The 18,478-nt window shown below is 36.7% G+C and overlaps 1 protein-coding gene across 2 annotated transcripts in view; it reads right to left on the reverse strand.

The window, feature by feature from the left end:
* Positions 1 to 15,847: 15,847 nt before the first annotated feature.
* LOC143224881 (signal transducer and activator of transcription 5A-like) overlaps positions 15,848 to 18,478 on the reverse strand; it is a 63,378-nt gene continuing 60,747 nt past the window's right edge. For both annotated transcript variants that reach the window (XM_076453290.1, XM_076453289.1), the window contains exon 22: positions 15,848 to 18,434. In XM_076453290.1, coding sequence (XP_076309405.1) covers positions 18,302 to 18,434 — 133 coding nt within the window. In that variant the 3' untranslated portion in view covers positions 15,848 to 18,301. The remainder of the gene's footprint in view (positions 18,435 to 18,478) is intronic.

Raw genomic sequence — 18,478 nt, forward strand, 5'->3', positions numbered from 1 at the left:
GTTTCATTAAAGTAAAGCCACTACTTTATATTAAATCTAAGCAGGGCCCAGCATGGCCAAACGTGTTAAGGCGTGCGACTCGTAATCTGAGGGTCGCGGGTTAGCATCCCGGTCGCGCCAAACATGCTCGCCCTTTCACCCGTGAGGGCATTATAATGTGACGGTCAATCCCATTATTCGTTGGTAAAAGAGTAGCCCAAGAGTTGGAGGTGGGTGGTGATGACTAGCTGCCTTCCCTCTTGTCTTACACTGCTAAATTAGGGACGGCTAGCACAGATAGCCCTCGAGTAGCTTTGTGCGAAATTTAAAAAAACAAACAAATCTTAGCAACTGTGTCGTAAGGGTTCAACTTATCATTCTACATGAAGAATACAGAATTATTTCAACCAATCAATAGTTTCGTTTAAATAACGTATTACATTTAATTTTATCTGAATTATAATATGAGTTCTTAAAAAATAAAATCTTACTCTAAAGTGAGAAGGGAAAAAGTTAGATTTTAGTCGATTTACGGTGAAAGGAGTTTATTTTGGATATTTTACAAAAAAAAAAGGAAACAAAAGTGTGTAATTATATTTATAATTATATTTGCTTTGTTTAAACTCTGGTAAGAATGATAAGGTTTTAATATATTTATAACTTATTTCTTTGTTTTATTACGTATGTATTATTTTTCTTTAACTAACACTCCAGATGGTTATCTACTCTGTACTTTCACACACAGCTTACTTTGCTCTCATTTTCAGATGTGTTTTGTTGTTTTTTTTGGCATCCTTTCAAAAGAAAAGAACTTTAAGCTTAAATTTATCTTCAGTATTTACTAAATGTTATATAAATATTTTGACAGCCAAATGCCGTGTATTATTTACGAAGATCGAACTGAGCCAATGTAGGAGTAATATTAAATATTTCCACTTGAATAGTATGCATACTTGTCTCCAGTGTTTCTGTCTTTAAGAATGGATGACTGCTTTTAAGTTATTCCTACAAGAAAAACACAATGATCTACGTGTGCAGTTGATAGTTTGCAGAAGGAAAAAACATATATTTTCGTCAACATTTCCAACAACCCAAACTTTCTAATGACATAAAAAAAGGCAGAAAGTACTTTAAGTTAATATGAACTTGTTTGAGAAATGTCTTTTCCTCAAAAAAAAAGAAAAAATTAATTAATTTTTAAATTATAAGAATCATTCAGGTACGTATCTATTACGTACAAAAGGTGTCCAAGAATTTTGGGGGGAAAAAAACTTCTGAAAATCATACCAGAAAAACCGTTTAACGTAAAGATCCGCGTTTTGTTGCACGTGCAAGAATAATGGTTAAAGCTTTTACCAGCACGTGAACATGTGAGAGACAGTCCGAAACCGAAAGTCTAAGTGGCAGTCACCCATAGCACTGTCAGTGGGTTGGTTTGTTTTGTAAAGGCAACTGTTATGGGAAACACGTACCTTTCACTTGCTGTGTAATTTTGCTTTGCTACAGTTCGAAACATTACAAGTTAACGCGTTGTTCCAATATGGCGGTGCCTCTGTATACTGTTTCAATTAAGGTTGAACTATGCCAACGTACCTGGGAAGACTTTACAAAAGTTACTCCCACAGTGTTGCAAAAACCACAAACTGAACATATTGCTTGTAACTTGTTGTGCACGTGTTAAATTGAGGGAAGACCAAACAAAAACCTTGAACATTATTTTTACGCGTGCAATAAATCATCTGTTTCTATGTTAAAAATGGCTTTCCAAGTATGATTTTTCAAAAGTGTTTCCAAAATTGTTGGACAAACGTATTAATCACATTGTTTCCGGGCCCTCTATCCGAAAATAGTTTGGCACGTTCTGTTTTGTCAAAAAACGTATATAATGCATATACTTCTGTAATTATTTGATTTACTTGAAATGTTATACAGTAACTTTTAACTATAATAATTCTTTTTTTTAAAAAAAACAGTAGAGTCAGTACTAAAAGCACATCGGAAGTATTCTTTTTCCTTATCCAAGCCCACGAAATATTTTATATCACGTGTAATATTTTGGTTACAAGAGACTAATTTGTTTAAGCACAGAGCTAAACAATAGATCATATGTGCTCTGTCCACCGGTTGTTATCGTCATACGCTTTTAGGCTTACCTCTCAGCCAGTGGAAAAAGATCCATTACACGGAATGACAGACAAGCTTTGCTAACAAAGTTAGTCTTTGTTATTCATTCATTATAGCTTAAGATATTGGAAACACCATATTGTTTAAAGTAACTCAGAATTACATCAATTGTTTAATGTAACTCACGATTACATCAAAGTCTGTAAAGTAGCTTAGTATTACGTCAGAATATTTAATCAAACTACGTAATGTAGCACAATAGTACACCAGAACGTGAAATGTAACTGAGGATTACACCAGACTGCGTAATGTAGCTAAGTGTTATACTAGTGTAATGCAGCTCACTATTATATTAGTCTATGTAATGTAGCTCAGTATTAGGCCAAACTGCTACACTAAGCAAGCTGGTTACTGAGCGAAGAAATCTTAAAATTTGAAAATTCCCACCTATGTAATAAACTTAAGGGTTACCACTGGTACTCTTTAGATTAACTTACTTTTACAGCGGTCAGGTTCAAACAAAGAAGAAACTAGAAACAAACGCTATACGCCACCCGCCCGATAGGAGATGATTGCGATTGGCAAAAAGAGAAACGGAATTGGAAACTACGAATCTTCACATTAAAACTTTCAGGATCGAAGAACGTGTAAGAGTTTTAGAATCGAAGAACGTGTAAAATCGGGGGAAAATAATAACAGTAGGTAGTAATCACATTTTAAGCGGTTACCATGGTTACCACTGCCCATCAGCAACCAGCGATTGTTGATTCCACGTGCAGCAATTTGTCATTAGCACGTGATATAGCAAATTCTTTCTCTTGGCGCTTAGTGGGAAACAAAGATCGACTCTCATGGGGTTTGAGGTTGATAATAGTTTTTCACTGGGCGTCTTGATCAAGCTTTGTCGGGCAATTTCTGAAGACTATTCGTTAAAAAAAAATCTTGGAGCATTTTCCACTGCCTGGTTCTCTGTTTCATCTCTTGAGGTGGAAAATCGTGAGTAGCGTGAATTGTCGGCAGAGAACAGATTTCTAATCAATGCACTAGCCTAATCAATCTTTCTGTCCCACGGGATTCCTTGGACACATTCCCACCTGCATGTTAACATCTAAAGCTACAAAACTCTGAGTTAAAAACAATTTCTATTGCAATCAAAGACTTCGTGTTTTTTTGTTATTGTTTCTTGTTTTCTAAAGTCGATGGTTTCCATTATCTTTGCTGTCGTTTAGTGCCTGGTGTGATTATATGCTTATTTACTGAGTTACAGAACAAAATAAAGCTACTACGTCCCTATATCTTATGTAGTCCATCTAGACTGAATGGGTGTCCACTTCTAAGTTATGAACTCTCATTTTGTTAGACCTAAATTTATTCATAAATATTCGTTTCCAACATTAGAAGAATACTCAGAAATTAAAAAGGTGAAATTAACGAACAGAGCGATAAATGTAGTATATATGAGCTATATATGATACTAATATTAAAAGGCTCGGCACGGCCAGGTGGTTAGGGCGCTAGACTCGTTATCTGAGGGTCGCGAGTTCGAATTCCCGTTGCACTAAAAATGCTCGCCCTTTTAGCCGTGGGGACGTTAAAATAACGGTTAATCTCATTATTCTTTGGTAAAAGAATAGCCCAAGAGTTGGTGGCGAATGGTGATGACTAGCTGCCTTCTCTCTCGTCTTACACTGCTAAGTCAGGGACGGTAAGATTTAACCACCTGGCCATGCCGGACCAAAAATGTAAGTAAAATCACTTATATTTGAGTTAAAATTACATTTAACTGAGTTTGTCTACTGTCTCGAAATTAATCTTCCATAATTCTTTACCAAACCAACGTAAAATATAAAGTAATCTTGAAAGGAAAATAATTACGCAAAAGTGAGGCAACTTTTAAATATAAGTTTAATTTTTTTCTAAATCAACGTGAACGGTTAAACTAAACATTGTTAAGGTACTGCGAATTAAGATTAAACGTAACTGGAAAACTTGAAAATATTTTTCTAATTTTCAAATCAAAAACAACTGTTACTCTCATAAAGTAGCTCCAATCTTTCACGTGAGTTAAAAGCTGAAGATGACGTGAAGTGAGTCATTAATTTTGTCACCAAAACTCTCATGTTACACTTTATACCAACTTGTCTAGGTTTTTGCAAAAGACCAAAGAAGAAAACCTGAAGAAAGGTTTATTCAACTTTACAATTTCACCACAATGTCCACTGATGTGTTTAGCAGTGTTACCAACACTGACTACAACACATCTACTACAACGTAACTATTAACAGACATATATTAACAGAGATTTGTATGACATAACAAAACATGTTTTTTCCTGTGTTTCACCCTACAACCTCACCACAATGTCCACTGATGTGTTCAGCACTGTCATCAACCCTATAATTGCAACACAACTAATACAACGTAATCTTCAACAAGCATGTTTAGCTCAGAGATTTAGTTTTTTTCGTGTAAGGTTTTCCAATGTTTGTTCTGTTTAGATCGAAAATTAGATACTTGAAATTTGATGAGAACTGTTAACAATGGTACAATTTAACCTCAGTTAAACAGCGTTAATGATAATTGGTTTACCGTATATATACTTAACATATAATCAAAACAAAATCCTTAACTTAGCTAAAGAAAAGACCATTGATCGAGCTAGCTCCAAACAAGACAAAATTCTATATACACACACAGACAACACACAAACACTGCTTTGAGTGTTGTCATTTACAATCGAGATAACTTTTATCCATATAGACTTTATCTATCAATACGTTTGTACGTAAATGTGTGTGTGTGGTTATATATATTTGAGAATATTTTAAAAAAAGAAATTTTAAATCGGTGTTGCACGCGATGCCCTCATTTTAAAGCACGTGCTTTATTCTCTAAATGTGGCACTGAATTACAAAAAAATGAATAAACACAAGGAAAGCATCAAAATACTTGTGTAACATGTAACGTTTCGTGACAGTTTCGAAACGAAGTTTTTCTGTAAGAACATGCACACTCTTCTAAATACCTTTCATTTCCAAACAGAATTGAGGAAGTAAATAATAGGGTGTTTTATAATATTGTGTTTTACAGCAGATTAAATGTTAACTCTTTCTCCGATTTAAACGAAATACAAAATGTATTAACCCAATTTTTTATACATATATATTTTTTGTTTCAACAATTTCTAGAAAAAAAACGAGCTGTAGACCGTCCAAACGTTTTCAGTAAAATAAGTACATATTTCTAGTTGCAAAGTGCGTTAAACCTAAAATGAGCAGAAAAGTACAAGCGGTTTGAATCAAAATGAGAGAGAAACATGCACGATATATTATATTAGCTCGTGTAATCAATAGATGAAAAAAATGAATAAATTTATGATGACTATTTGCTTAGTTTTTATTTTCGCATTTCTAGGAGACCATCGTTTCAATGACATTTTTTAAAATTCGGATAGAGAGCGCTGTTGAATGACTTCAAACATCTTTTACGAATAAACTTCCAAAACCTAAATAATAGTTGCATACTTGACTCTAGTCCCTGAACAAAGTCTTAACACAAAGCTTTGGGACAACGTGGGACCTATTAGCCCATCTCGGTTGTTCCAGACTCTAAACTGAATTAACTTTAAAAAATTTAAAACCATCATTAACATATTTAACAAGTCTTTTCCTTCAACTCATTTAAATTTACTGTCTCTACAACATCTGAAGGCAACCCATTTCCAAGGTCAAACACCATGTTGGAAAAATGAAACTTTCTTAGCTGAAGATGACTCCTGTCCTGTCAAAATTTATATTTGTGTCCCCTGCTCCTACTGTTCTCACCGTTAAATGTGAAAAGAAATGAGACACCAACAGTGCTTCTCCCTGTACATCAACAGTGTTACTCCCTGTACATCAACAGTGCTACTCCCTGTAGATCAACAGTGTTACTCCTTGTACATCAACAGTGTTACTCCCTGTACATCAACAGTGTTACCCCCTGTAGATCAACACTGTTACTCCCTGTACATCAACAGTGTTACTCCCTGTACATTAACACTGTTACTCCCTGTACATCAACAGTGCTACTCCCTGTACATCAACAGTGTTACTCCCTGTACATTAACAGTGTTACTCCCTGTACATTAACAGTGTCACTCCCTGTACATCAACAGTGTTACTCCCTGTACATCAACAGTGCTACTCCCTGTACATCAACACTGTTACTCCCTGTACATCAACAGTGTTACTCCTGTACATCAACACTGTTACTCCTGTACATCAACAGTGCTACTCCTGTACATCAACAGTGTTACTCCCTGTACATTAACAGTGTCACTCCTGTACATCAACAGTGTTACTCCCTGTACATCAACAGTTACTCCCTGTACATCAACAGTGTTACTCCTGTACATTAACAGTGTTACTCCTGTACATCAACAGTGTTACTCCCTGTACATCAACAGTGCTACTCCCTGTACATCAACAGTGCTACTCCTATACATTAACAGTGTTACTCCTGCACATCAACAGTGCTACTCCTATACATTAACAGTGTTACTCCTGTACATCAACAGTGCTACTCCCTGTACATCAACAGTGTTACTCCCTGTACATTAACAGTGTTACTCCCTGTACATTAACAGTGTCACTCCCTATACATTAACAGTGTTACTCCCTGTACATCAACAGTGTTACTCCCTGTACATCAACAGTGTTACTCCCTGTACATCAACAGTGCTACTCCCTGTACATCAACAGTGTTACTCCCTGTACATTAACAGTGTTACTCCCTGTACATCAACAGTGTTACTCCCTGTAAATCAACAGTGCTACTCCCTGTACATCAACAGTGCTACTCCCTATACATTAACAGTGTTACTCCCTGCACATCAACAGTGCTACTCCCTATACATTAACAGTGTTACTCCCTATACATTAACAGTGTTACTCCTGTACATCAACAGTGCTACTCCTGTACATCAACAGTGCTACTCCTGTAGATCAACAGTGTTACTCCTTGTACATCAACAGTGTTACTCCTGTACATCAACAGTGTTACCCCCTGTAGATCAACACTGTTACTCCCTGTACATCAACAGTGTTACTCCCTGTACATCAACACTGTTACTCCCTGTACATCAACAGTGCTACTCCCTGTACATCAACAGTGTTACTCCCTGTACATTAACAGTGTCACTCCTGTACATCAACAGTGTTACTCCTGTACATCAACAGTGCTACTCCCTGTACATCAACAGTGTTACTCCCTGTACATTAACAGTGTTACTCCCTGTACATCAACAGTGCTACTCCCTGTACATCAACAGTGCTACTCCCTATACATTAACAGTGTTACTCCCTGCACATCAACAGTGCTACTCCCTATACATTAACAGTGTTACTCCCTGTACATCAACAGTGCTACTCCCTGTACATCAACAGTGTTACTCCCTGTACATTAACAGTGTTACTCCCTGTACATTAACAGTGTCACTCCCTATACATTAACAGTGTTACTCCCTGTACATCAACAGTGTTACTCCCTGTACATCAACAGTGTTACTCCCTGTACATCAACAGTGTTACTCCCTGTACATCAACAGTGTTACTCCCTGTACATCAACAGTGCTACTCCCTGTACATCAACAGTGTTACTCCCTGTACAGTAACAGTGTTACTCCCTGTACATTAACAGTGTTACTCCCTGTACATCAACAGTGTTACTCCCTGTAAATCAACAGTGCTACTCCCTGTACATCAACAGTGCTACTCCCTATACATTAACAGTGTTACTCCCTGCACATCAACAGTGCTACTCCCTATACATTAACAGTGTTACTCCCTGTACATCAACAGTGTTACTCCCTGTACATTAACAGTGTTACTCCCTGTACATTAACAGTGTCACTCCCTATACATTAACAGTGTTACTCCCTGTACATCAACAGTGTTACTCCCTGTACATTAACAGTGTTACTCTCTGCACATCAACAGTGCTACTCCCTGTACATCAACAGTGTTACTCCCTGTACATTAACAGTGTTACTCCCTGTACATTAACAGTGTTACTCCCTGTACATCAACAGTGTTACTCCCTGTACATCAACAGTGCTACTCCCTATACATTAACAGTGTTACTCCCTGCACATCAACAGTGCTACTCCCTATACATTAACAGTGTTACTCCCTGTACATCAACAGTGCTACTCCCTGTACATCAACAGTGTTACTCCCTGTACATTAACAGTGTTACTCCCTGTACATTAACAGTGTCACTCCCTGTACATTAACAGTGTTACTCCCTATACATCAACTGTGTTACTCCCTGTACATCAACAGTGTTACTCCCTGTATATTAACAGTGTTACTCTCTGCACATCAACAGTGCTACTCCCTGTACATCAACAGTGTTACTCCCTGTACATCAACAGTGTTACTCCCTGTACATCAACAGTGCTACTCCCTGTACATCAACAGTGTTACTCCCTGTACATCAACAGTGTTACTCCCTGTACATCAACAGTGCTACTCCCTGTACATTAACAGTGCTACTCCCTATACAGTTTGAAATATTTCAATCAGATGCTTCAAACTTTTTTTTTCAACAGGTAAAAAATCTGAGAGATATCAGTTTCTCTTCACATGACAATCCCAAACACCATCTTAGTAACCTAACCCCTCTCCGAACCATTACCAACAATTCGATGTCTTTCCTAAGGTAAGTATCCCAAGACTAAACATAATATTCTAAATGTGACCTAATCTGTGACCTATACAATGATATTAAAACCTCTTTAGACTTGTATTCAATATTTCTGTAGATAAATCTAAAATCCAGTTTATCTTACTACTTGCAATAACACACTCCTTGGATGGCTTTAGAGACTGGTCAGCTATCACACCAAGATCCTTTTCTTTCATGAAACTGTTGAGGTTATTCACATCCAAATTATACTTATAATTCAAATTACAACCTACATCCAATATCTCGCATTTATTACAATTAAAACCCATCTGTCATTTAGTTACCCAACTCTCTAAATGACCTAAATTCTTCTGTAAATCAGTAGCTTCCTCTTCATAGCTATCGATATCAAAGACATTAATATCATCAGCATATTTAAGTAATTTATTGACTATTCCTTCACCTATGTCATTGATGTAAATAATAAGAAAAGTCTTAAGACTGGAACACGTGAGGTACTCCACATGTGGCATTAATCCAGTTTGACTGAACTCCATTTGTAACAACCCTCTACTTTCTTCCATCTGGCTATTCTTCTATCCAACTTACTAACTTATCCCCCACACCTACAGAGACCATGTTTACAAGTTTTTTTATGTGGTACCTTGTCCAATGCTTTCTGAAAATTCAGATAAACCAAATCTACACCACCAACCTAATCTGCATAAGCAGTCACTTTTTCAAGGAATGTAAAAAGTTATAAGGCATGATTTTCTCTTAGTGAAACCATTTTAACCATTTAATAAAATTCTAACCTTTGCTAAATGACTTTTCAAATCATCATTTAGTAGCAGACTTTTCCCACAGCTGATATAAGACTAATGGGTCTATACTTACTTGGACAGTGTTTGTAATCCCCCTTGAAAGGAAGAGTTATATTAGCTAGTTTCCAATCCTCTGGTACCTGCTCACTATTAAAGGGCTTTATGTCTGCGGACTCGCACCGCAAGAAATCGGATTTCGATACCCGTGATGGGCAGAGCACAGATAGCTCATTGTGTAGCTTTGTGCTTAATTCTGAACAATCAATCAATCAATTCAAGGACTGACAAAAAATAGTATTAAATATCCAATCTTTAACTTCCTTTAAAACTCTTAGGGAAATATTATCTGGTCCAAAACACTTATCGTTTTTCAAACTTCTCAGTATTTTCTTAACCAGCTCAAAATTAATGCAGTCATCTTGATTAACCTTGCTTCTATTTATCAACCGTTCAAGAGGCGAAATACTGCTTAAATCTTCGTTAAGATGGGTTAAGGCGTTCGACTCGTAATCTGAGGGTCGAGGGTTCGAATCCTCGTCGCACCAAACATGCTCGCCTTTTCAGCCATGAGGGCGTTATATTTGTTTGTTTGTTTGTTTTTGAATTTCGCACAAAGCTACTCAGGCTATCTGTGCTAGCCGACCCTAATTTAGCAGTGTAAGACTAGAGGGAAGGCAGCTAGTCATCACCACCCACCGCCAACTCTTGGGCTACTCTTGTACCAACGAATAGTGGGATTGACCGTAACATTATAACGCCCCCACGGCTGAAAGGGCGAGCATGTTTGGCGCGACGGGGATACGAACCCGCGACTCTCAGATTACGAGTCGCACGCCTTAACACGCTTGGCCATGCCGGGCCAAGAGGGCGTTATAACCGGCGATCAATCCCACTATTCTTTGGTAAAAGTGTAGCCGTCCCTAATTTAGCAGCGTAAGACTAGAGGGAAGGCAGCTAGTCATCACCACCCACCGCCAACTCTTGGGCTACTCTTTTACCAACGAATAGTGGGATTGATCATCACATTATAACGCCCCCACGGCTGGGAGGGCGAGCATGTTTGGCGCGACTCGGGCGCGAACCCGCGACCCTCAGATTACGAAGCGCACGCCTTAACGCGCTAGGCCATGCCAGGCCCTGTCATAAAACTTAAAACTTACGTGTTACCATACGTTATCATTATATTTACATCCTACCAATTAGTAAGAAACCACGCTCTTCTTTAACACTTTTTACACGCCAGGTGGAACTGCATCGTGTGTCAACTTGTTATAAACGGTAGCGTTCTGATGAAATATATCCTACTTTACATTAACAGTAACGACCCAGGCCCCGTCCTTCAGTAGCGTAGCAGTAATTATGAGGGCTTGTATCGCAAAAACCGGCTCTCGATACTTGTTGTGGGCTCAGCATAGATAATCCATTATTATAGCTTTGCTGCGCTTAACTACAAGTCGATAAATAATTGAAAGAAAAATACGGGGGGACGGCGGGAAGAAAAAAAAGAACATTAATTTCAAATGAAGCTACCTTCCAAAAATGTGGGGAAAGAAATTAATATTAGTGGCAAAAAACAATCATTTGTCAGGTGTATAAATTGCGTACCAAAAACAAGGCACCAACTAAATCGCAATAAGAAGGAACTGGTTGTCGTATACAGAATCTCACCACGAACCTGGTAAAAAATTTGTTACAACTGCTGCAGTTTCACGTAACTTGGTAAAATGTTACTCCCTCTAGTGTGCAAAAAACACATACAGAAAAACACGAACGAATATAACGAATAATCTGTATTGTAATTCCTAAATACGTGGTTACAGTAGCGAGGTTTGTCCAAACGTGTTTATATTAAATTGGCGAAGCGATATTTCTGATTTAAGACATTAAATAAGAAAATCGGAGGTTCGATTTCCCGGAGTAAACAGAGCACAGGTAGTCCACTGAATATGAGAAAAAAAGAATATGAAAATGGTTTAACACTCCTACGAAAAGTGGGGCCTAATAGACCCCAGAGCAACTTGAAAGGTTATTAATATTAGGCTAATAATTTTGTATTTAAATGAAATTTAAATGATATTTAATGAAATGAAATCAAATGAAATGGCAATTTCATTTAAATACAAATTTATTAGCCTAATATTAATAACCTTTCAAGTTGCTCTGGGGCCTATTAGGCCCCACTTTTCGTAGGAGTGTTAAAGCGAGCGTAGTTGTTGTTTCAAGGGGGATTTATTAACTGCTAACAACTTTTAAAAAATCCTTTGTAATTTCTGATTTAGAACTTCTACTGTACGATATGTGAAGATACCTTGAGAGCATCGAAATAAGTTTATTAGATATTTAATTATATTTGTCGTCCTGAAGTTTTCTCTGGATATGTAACAGAAAAATCCTAAGATTAAAAATAATACGTATGTGCAACAGTACTTGACTGATACCAAAATGGGTCGTAACGGTGACAAAACAATAATGTCAAATCAGTGATGTCGAGAAAACCCACTTGTAGAGAAATTATATTTGTAAAAACGGCTCGTTTGGGGTGAGAAAAAAATTTACGTAGAGGAGTGAACAACGTTTCAACCTTCTTCGGTCATCGTCAGGTTCACAAATAATGTCAAATATAGTAGTAACATGTTAAAATAATGTCATAAAAAGAAGTAACGGGGTAAGCTTAGTATCAAATGTAATGTATTATTATGCTATTTTGTCTGTTGGAACACCAGTGTAAGTAACTAGACGAAATAATTGTTTTTTTTGTTTTTTGGAATTTCGCACAAAGCTACTCGAGGGCTATCTGTGCTAGCCGTCCCTAATTTAGCAGTGTAAGACTAGAGGGAAGGCAGCTAGTCATCACCACCCACCGCCAACTCTTGGGCTACTCTTTTACCAACGAATAGTGGGATTGACCGTCACATTATAACGCCCCCACGGCTGGGAGGGCGAGCATGTTTGGCGCAACGCGGGCGCGAACCCGCGACCCTCGGATTACGAGTCGCACGCCTTACGCGCTAGGCCATAGACGAAAGGAACTGATGAACATACTCAATTTATATGTAAAATACATAGGTGACACCACCAGTAACTAGTAGGGTTAACTGGGATATTTAACGGATTATCGTTAAACTTTTTGTATGCGAGTTGTATGCTAGTAAAGACCCTCTAACAAATAAGGTTGTAAACCCACAAGTAATTTGGATCATAAATAGTTTAGAAAGGATTTGAAAGCCCATGTTTACGTATTTTAATTGTTTGCATATAATATACATATATAATAAGTTCACCGCGAACATCGTTAGTAGCATGAAACTGACATAAGGAAAATCTGCTGGTGTTCATTGACTCATTCTGACTACCTAAAAATTTTCAAATGTTAGTCTTATTGATGGAGAAGTCACTTGCACCTGACTCTCCCAGGTCTTTAAGACCTAAGCACCCTCATGATGAGAAAATACAAAAACTACTATTGTTTTTGGGTGTTTCGTTTTTTTAACATGTCGGATTCCGAAACCCAACTATTAGACGAAGCAAAGCAGAACCATTGTTAACTTCCTTACGTTTAAACATTAGGATATATACATATAACTGCAATATACAACAGTACAATTCACTATGTAGATTATGAGTGTTTTTTTTATGGTTATTAAAAGGTTTGTTTGGTGTTTATGTGCTGAATTACACGCTAAGCCACTCGAGGGCTATTTGCACAAGCCGTTCCTAAGAATGAGAAACTAGTTAATACCACCAACAGCCAGTTCTGGGTCTGTTCTTTACCAGTGAGATTTTAATAAACATTTTATTGACTATGTAAATTGTTGTCTAAGGTCTATAGCTACACACGGCCAAGTGTGTGAAGGCGTTCGACTCGTACTCTGAGGGTCGCGCCAAACAATTTATATTGCAATTCGCATTCGTTATTTGAAAAATTTATGTTATTAGCATATGTAAAAACACTTGAAAATTAAAGGTCGTCAGTTTCGTGCAAAGCTACACGAGGGCTGTCTGCGCTAGCCGTCTCTAATTTAGCAGTGTAAGACTAGAGGGAAAGCAGCTAGTCATCACCACCCACCGCCAACTCTTCGACTATTCTTTTAGCAACGCATAGTGGGATTGACCGTTACATTATAACGCAACCGGCGGCTGAAAAGGCGAGCATGATTGGCGCGACGGTGATTCGAACCCGCGACCCTCGTATTACAAGTCGAACGCCTCAACCCACCTGGCCATAGTCAAACAGAAGTGTAATGTCTCTGAGAGGTTCGTGTGTAATATAAGTTTTTTTCGTTCTAATGGCGTAACATCAAGCAAATGTTCCCACCCACTCCCTTTATTCATTTGTTTTATCACTGACTCTTCTGTTACATTTTATAAAATCATGTTATCTCCAGAAAAGTATTGTACAAAAAATAAACTGCAGATAACATGTATTCCAGTTTGTTGGGTTATTGGATTTCCTTTTTTCCTGCATGTTGCTCAAAGTTCTAAGCCTAATTTTGAAGTGGCAGATAACAAACCATACAACTACGGCCTGAAAGTGCGGAGTGTGTGCTTTTTTTTTCTTCTTTTTGGAGATGGATGGGTGGGTGGGTAGGTGGTAGCGAGACCCTAAATACGGAATCTCAGCACGTGGGTTCAGTACACTAACCAGTGGGTCTCATGCGGCCTTCGATTTTATACACACCCATAATTCTATGTTCATATTTAATCCATAAAAGTACAATTTACTTGAGAAGATACAATTTAAAATCAGAGGTAATATATGTTTTCTTTCAGGTTGACTTTCTTTTAATTTGCCACCAGATAGTAGTGGCATTTTCCTAATGTGTGTGTATATATAGATAGATATAGAGACTTACTAACGCAAAGAGAATTATTCCATTTATGTAACACAACAAATACACAAGTAAATATGTTATACTTAAGCCTAATTTACTATAACATGTCCCTCTTCCCTACGAATAAGAGGCTGTCTCCCCCACGTTTAGAAACAGTTATTCTTGTGCCACGCATTAATAAATAGTTAACTTTTTTTTTTATTGCCATGCGCACGTATATTTCTTCTAGCCTAAAACTGCAATAGTAAACTTTTTGTTTGCATTTATGGCGAAGTTAGGGTTATTTGCCACCGCCCCTAATTTTGAACTAGTGAACAGAGAGAAGGCAGCCAATCATCAGCGATATTGCACAGATTAGAACCCAGTTCGCCAGGTGTGTAATTGGGCTGCTTTCAACCAGATTTTAGTTTTTATAGGATTCAAACAATTCACGAAATATTAAAACATACGCCTTTGTGCTTTTTATTGTCTATAAAAAAAACTGGCATTAGGAAGTTTATTTTTAAACGTGTCAGTGAAAGGACACGTTTTTAATGAAAAGCGGTGGAAATCATCTACAAGAAGCTAATACGTAAAGAATTGTGATATGGTTATTGTGTTTTGATACAAAGGTAATAAGCTGTCTGTGCCAGTTGTTATATGAAAACATACAAGGTCTACAAGGGCGGTACGTCATGCGGTTTTTCGTATTTAATGTGAAAGTTTGTTTTTTATGTCTCACTGAGGTGTAAATAAAACTTGGGGCCAAATTTTGATGGAAGGGGAAGTAGCCTCAGACTGTTACAATGATTTGTTTGTATATATAGACAGATAGTAAAGACGCATTGGGCTATCTGCTGTGTCCACTGCAGAGAATCTAACCACATATCTTTGCGCTGTCCCAACTGAAAAGACCTTTAACAATAAAAGTGTATACTTATCTCAATACCCCATCAAGCCATGGGTGGAGGACCGCCAGAACTTAACACTGTTAGAAACTAGAGTTATCAGTTTGTTAAGATATTGGTTTCGTTTTGTAACCTTATAACTTTTCATGCCACCATGTTGTGAAGTACACAAAGCACTATAGTTAGAAAAGTGACTGACATCAAACACTTCTATGGAATTACTCGTTTCTTGTTAAGGGCAAAGCCATACCGAGAATTATATGAAGCGTGTTCACAGCGGGTACCGAAATCCGATTTCGAACATTGTAGGCCCTCAAACTTACCATGGAACCACAAGTAAGCTTCACTTGTGAAATGGAAGGTTACAAACGTGTATACAACCAAAACTACTTAAAGGCTTTTTCTTTCTTTTCTGTTTGCAGGACCGGTTAAAAAACGTCCACTTTGGTGAGTTAAAAAACAGTTGCCACATTTGTAATGTTTTATGTATAATTTATACTGATGATGAGTGTTTATCATAGAGTTTTAACAGTTTTCAGATTTTCAACACTTTTATTTTATCTCTATGAGCCAGTAAGTATTTATACATGGGCCTAAAAATACTTGAAACTTTAGAGTCAACTTGACATGAAATAACAACAATAAAAACATATGAATAACACGAGAAAAAAGAAAACAAATATATCACTGGGCACCTACAACTTATCTGTACAAGAGAGATTAAAGATGCATTAGCAGACTACAGTATATTAAGACCGAGTTAATCCATTAAAACAAGTATGGTCGTTACACTTCAGCTTTATTTGTAACACAAACAATAATGGTACCAGCACCCTCACCTACATGTGCATATCAGGACATTGTTTTATATTAAGTGATTTATACACTCACTAAATAATTGTTTTCAAGAGGGCAAATATTGTTGGTTGTTGTTTTGTTTTTTTTTTGGTTTTGTTTGCAATCCACTATTCAAAACAATCGGTTAAACAAAATATTCATAAAGATAACATATTCAACAACGTAATTTCAAACAAATTTGTCATTTCCATAATCAATACATTCAGCTTCTGACACATGACACGACACGAGAATCTGAACTCTTTTAACAACCTCAGGTCATAAATTAATATCCGCAAGATTCGATATCTTAACAAATAAACATTACTTAATATCATTGTAATAATGACGATTAATTCAGGGGTCAATAAAATATTACTTCTTATTACTGCAATCAATATGGGCAAAATATCAGTGAATGACGAAAAAAACAATTCCCGTAAAAACTACAAAAAGGCTATCTTGACCAACAACTGATGAACTGATACATTACAGAATAAAGGTAGCTAGCTAGCCCAGCACCTACCACCAACTGTCTGGCTACTTTATTCGAATAGTGGGATTAGACAGCCACTCTTTATAATACACCCATTACACAAAGGCTTGGAGTGTTTTCGTGGCAATGAGATGCAAACTCTGGACTCTGGAATCCACAGGCCAGTATGCTAACCACTGGGCTAAACATTTATCTTTGTAGTATTTAAAAAAAATGAATGGAATATTTTCATTTTAATATATCATGTTTTTTTATGATTCAAGTTACATAAAAGAAAAACAATACAAAGATTACCAACGATGTTCACAATGTTGTTAAGCAGAAGTTGATGTTTATCCTATTCCTCAAAGTAACAACAACAGTAATTCAGGCAGGGCCAACATTTAAACATCCTTGATGACGGAGAGCATAAGTTATGAATTTTTCTTTTGTAAAGGTGTTTTATCTTGAACATTTTTTATTGAAATTTAATATTAGTACTTCTGTTTCAGGACCTCACTCGTACAAACCGAGATTACTGGATATTCTCCAGGTTTTCCAATTTTTCCCGATTACTCTAAACAAAAAATACCTGTTCACAAAAGGGTTACTAAACAAAATGCTTGAGCCTAAACAGCATGTAAACATCTTTGAATACTCGTTTGAAAAATGTTCACACTTCATTTTTCTGTCTATGGTCACTCCTGTTGTTATACTCCACACCTATCCAAGAGTTTGTCCAAGAATTCCATTAAAATAACACATAAAAGATAATGGCCTTTCATATGTGAAATATACAACAATGAATTTGTGACAGTACATATGTTTGACAAATAATGGAACAGTGGGTAATTTAAACGAACAAATATCCATTCTGTAGTTTACGTGATATGTAACTGTACATAAAATGTGAATGAGTTTAATAACAACTGACACAACAATAACTAGTACTCATTTAAAAAAAAAAAAACACAAAAATGCGAATAATGTTTTTGATTAAAAGCAATGAAAATATTTAATACAATTTTCATAGAACCACAACAGACTTGAGCCAACTACTGACTAAAGACTGGTGAAAAGAATTCAGCCTACTTCGTGTTTCTTGGTAGAAGTTACATAATTTTATAATTTCTGATATGGATATGTTATTGCTATCCTGTATGACTGTTTTGAAAAAAACAAATAAAATAATGATGAACCTCAACAATAAGAAAACTGTACTGTACAAATTTGTGCAGAAATTTAAAGAACAAGTCATCTCTCCCTCAATAGCTTGAAAACTAGCATCATTCTAATGCACTAATTATTAGTGACTAATACATAAGCTATCATTCTGCTCATATTTATTTTAAACTTACCACATTTCTTCCTTTATTCTCATAAGAATTTCTTAATGTAATAACTGACAAGATAACTTAGTTTTCTACTATTTCACTGTATTAATGGGTGTCATTTTGCCACAATTTTATATTACGTGTATTTTGTACTGCAGTTCAAAATTTCTAGCAGGTGAATTTCAAAGAAAGGTAAAGATTTTTATAACTTCACAAGCACTTAACATGTATGTTCACATGAGCAAGTTAGAATCATGGAACTTCCTAGACAAGTAAGCAGACTCCCATCTTCAGACATCACTGCATCTTGAAGATCTCCCCAAGGTTTCAAGTATGACTCTTATTCAGATTTGGTGTAAGCCACGAGGTCACTAACATTGATGGTTGAGAAATCTACCGGCACATCCATGTCTCCCGACATCAGGTCCATGCCTAGCAAATCGTAGTCCATATCAGACACTGCTGCACCGGCACTGTCAAAAACAGAAACGATCAATGTTAGCTCTCTTGACCTACA

Source organism: Tachypleus tridentatus, chromosome 9, assembly GCF_004210375.1.
Source record: "Tachypleus tridentatus isolate NWPU-2018 chromosome 9, ASM421037v1, whole genome shotgun sequence".
Classification (NCBI taxonomy): Eukaryota; Metazoa; Arthropoda; class Merostomata; order Xiphosura; family Limulidae; genus Tachypleus; species Tachypleus tridentatus.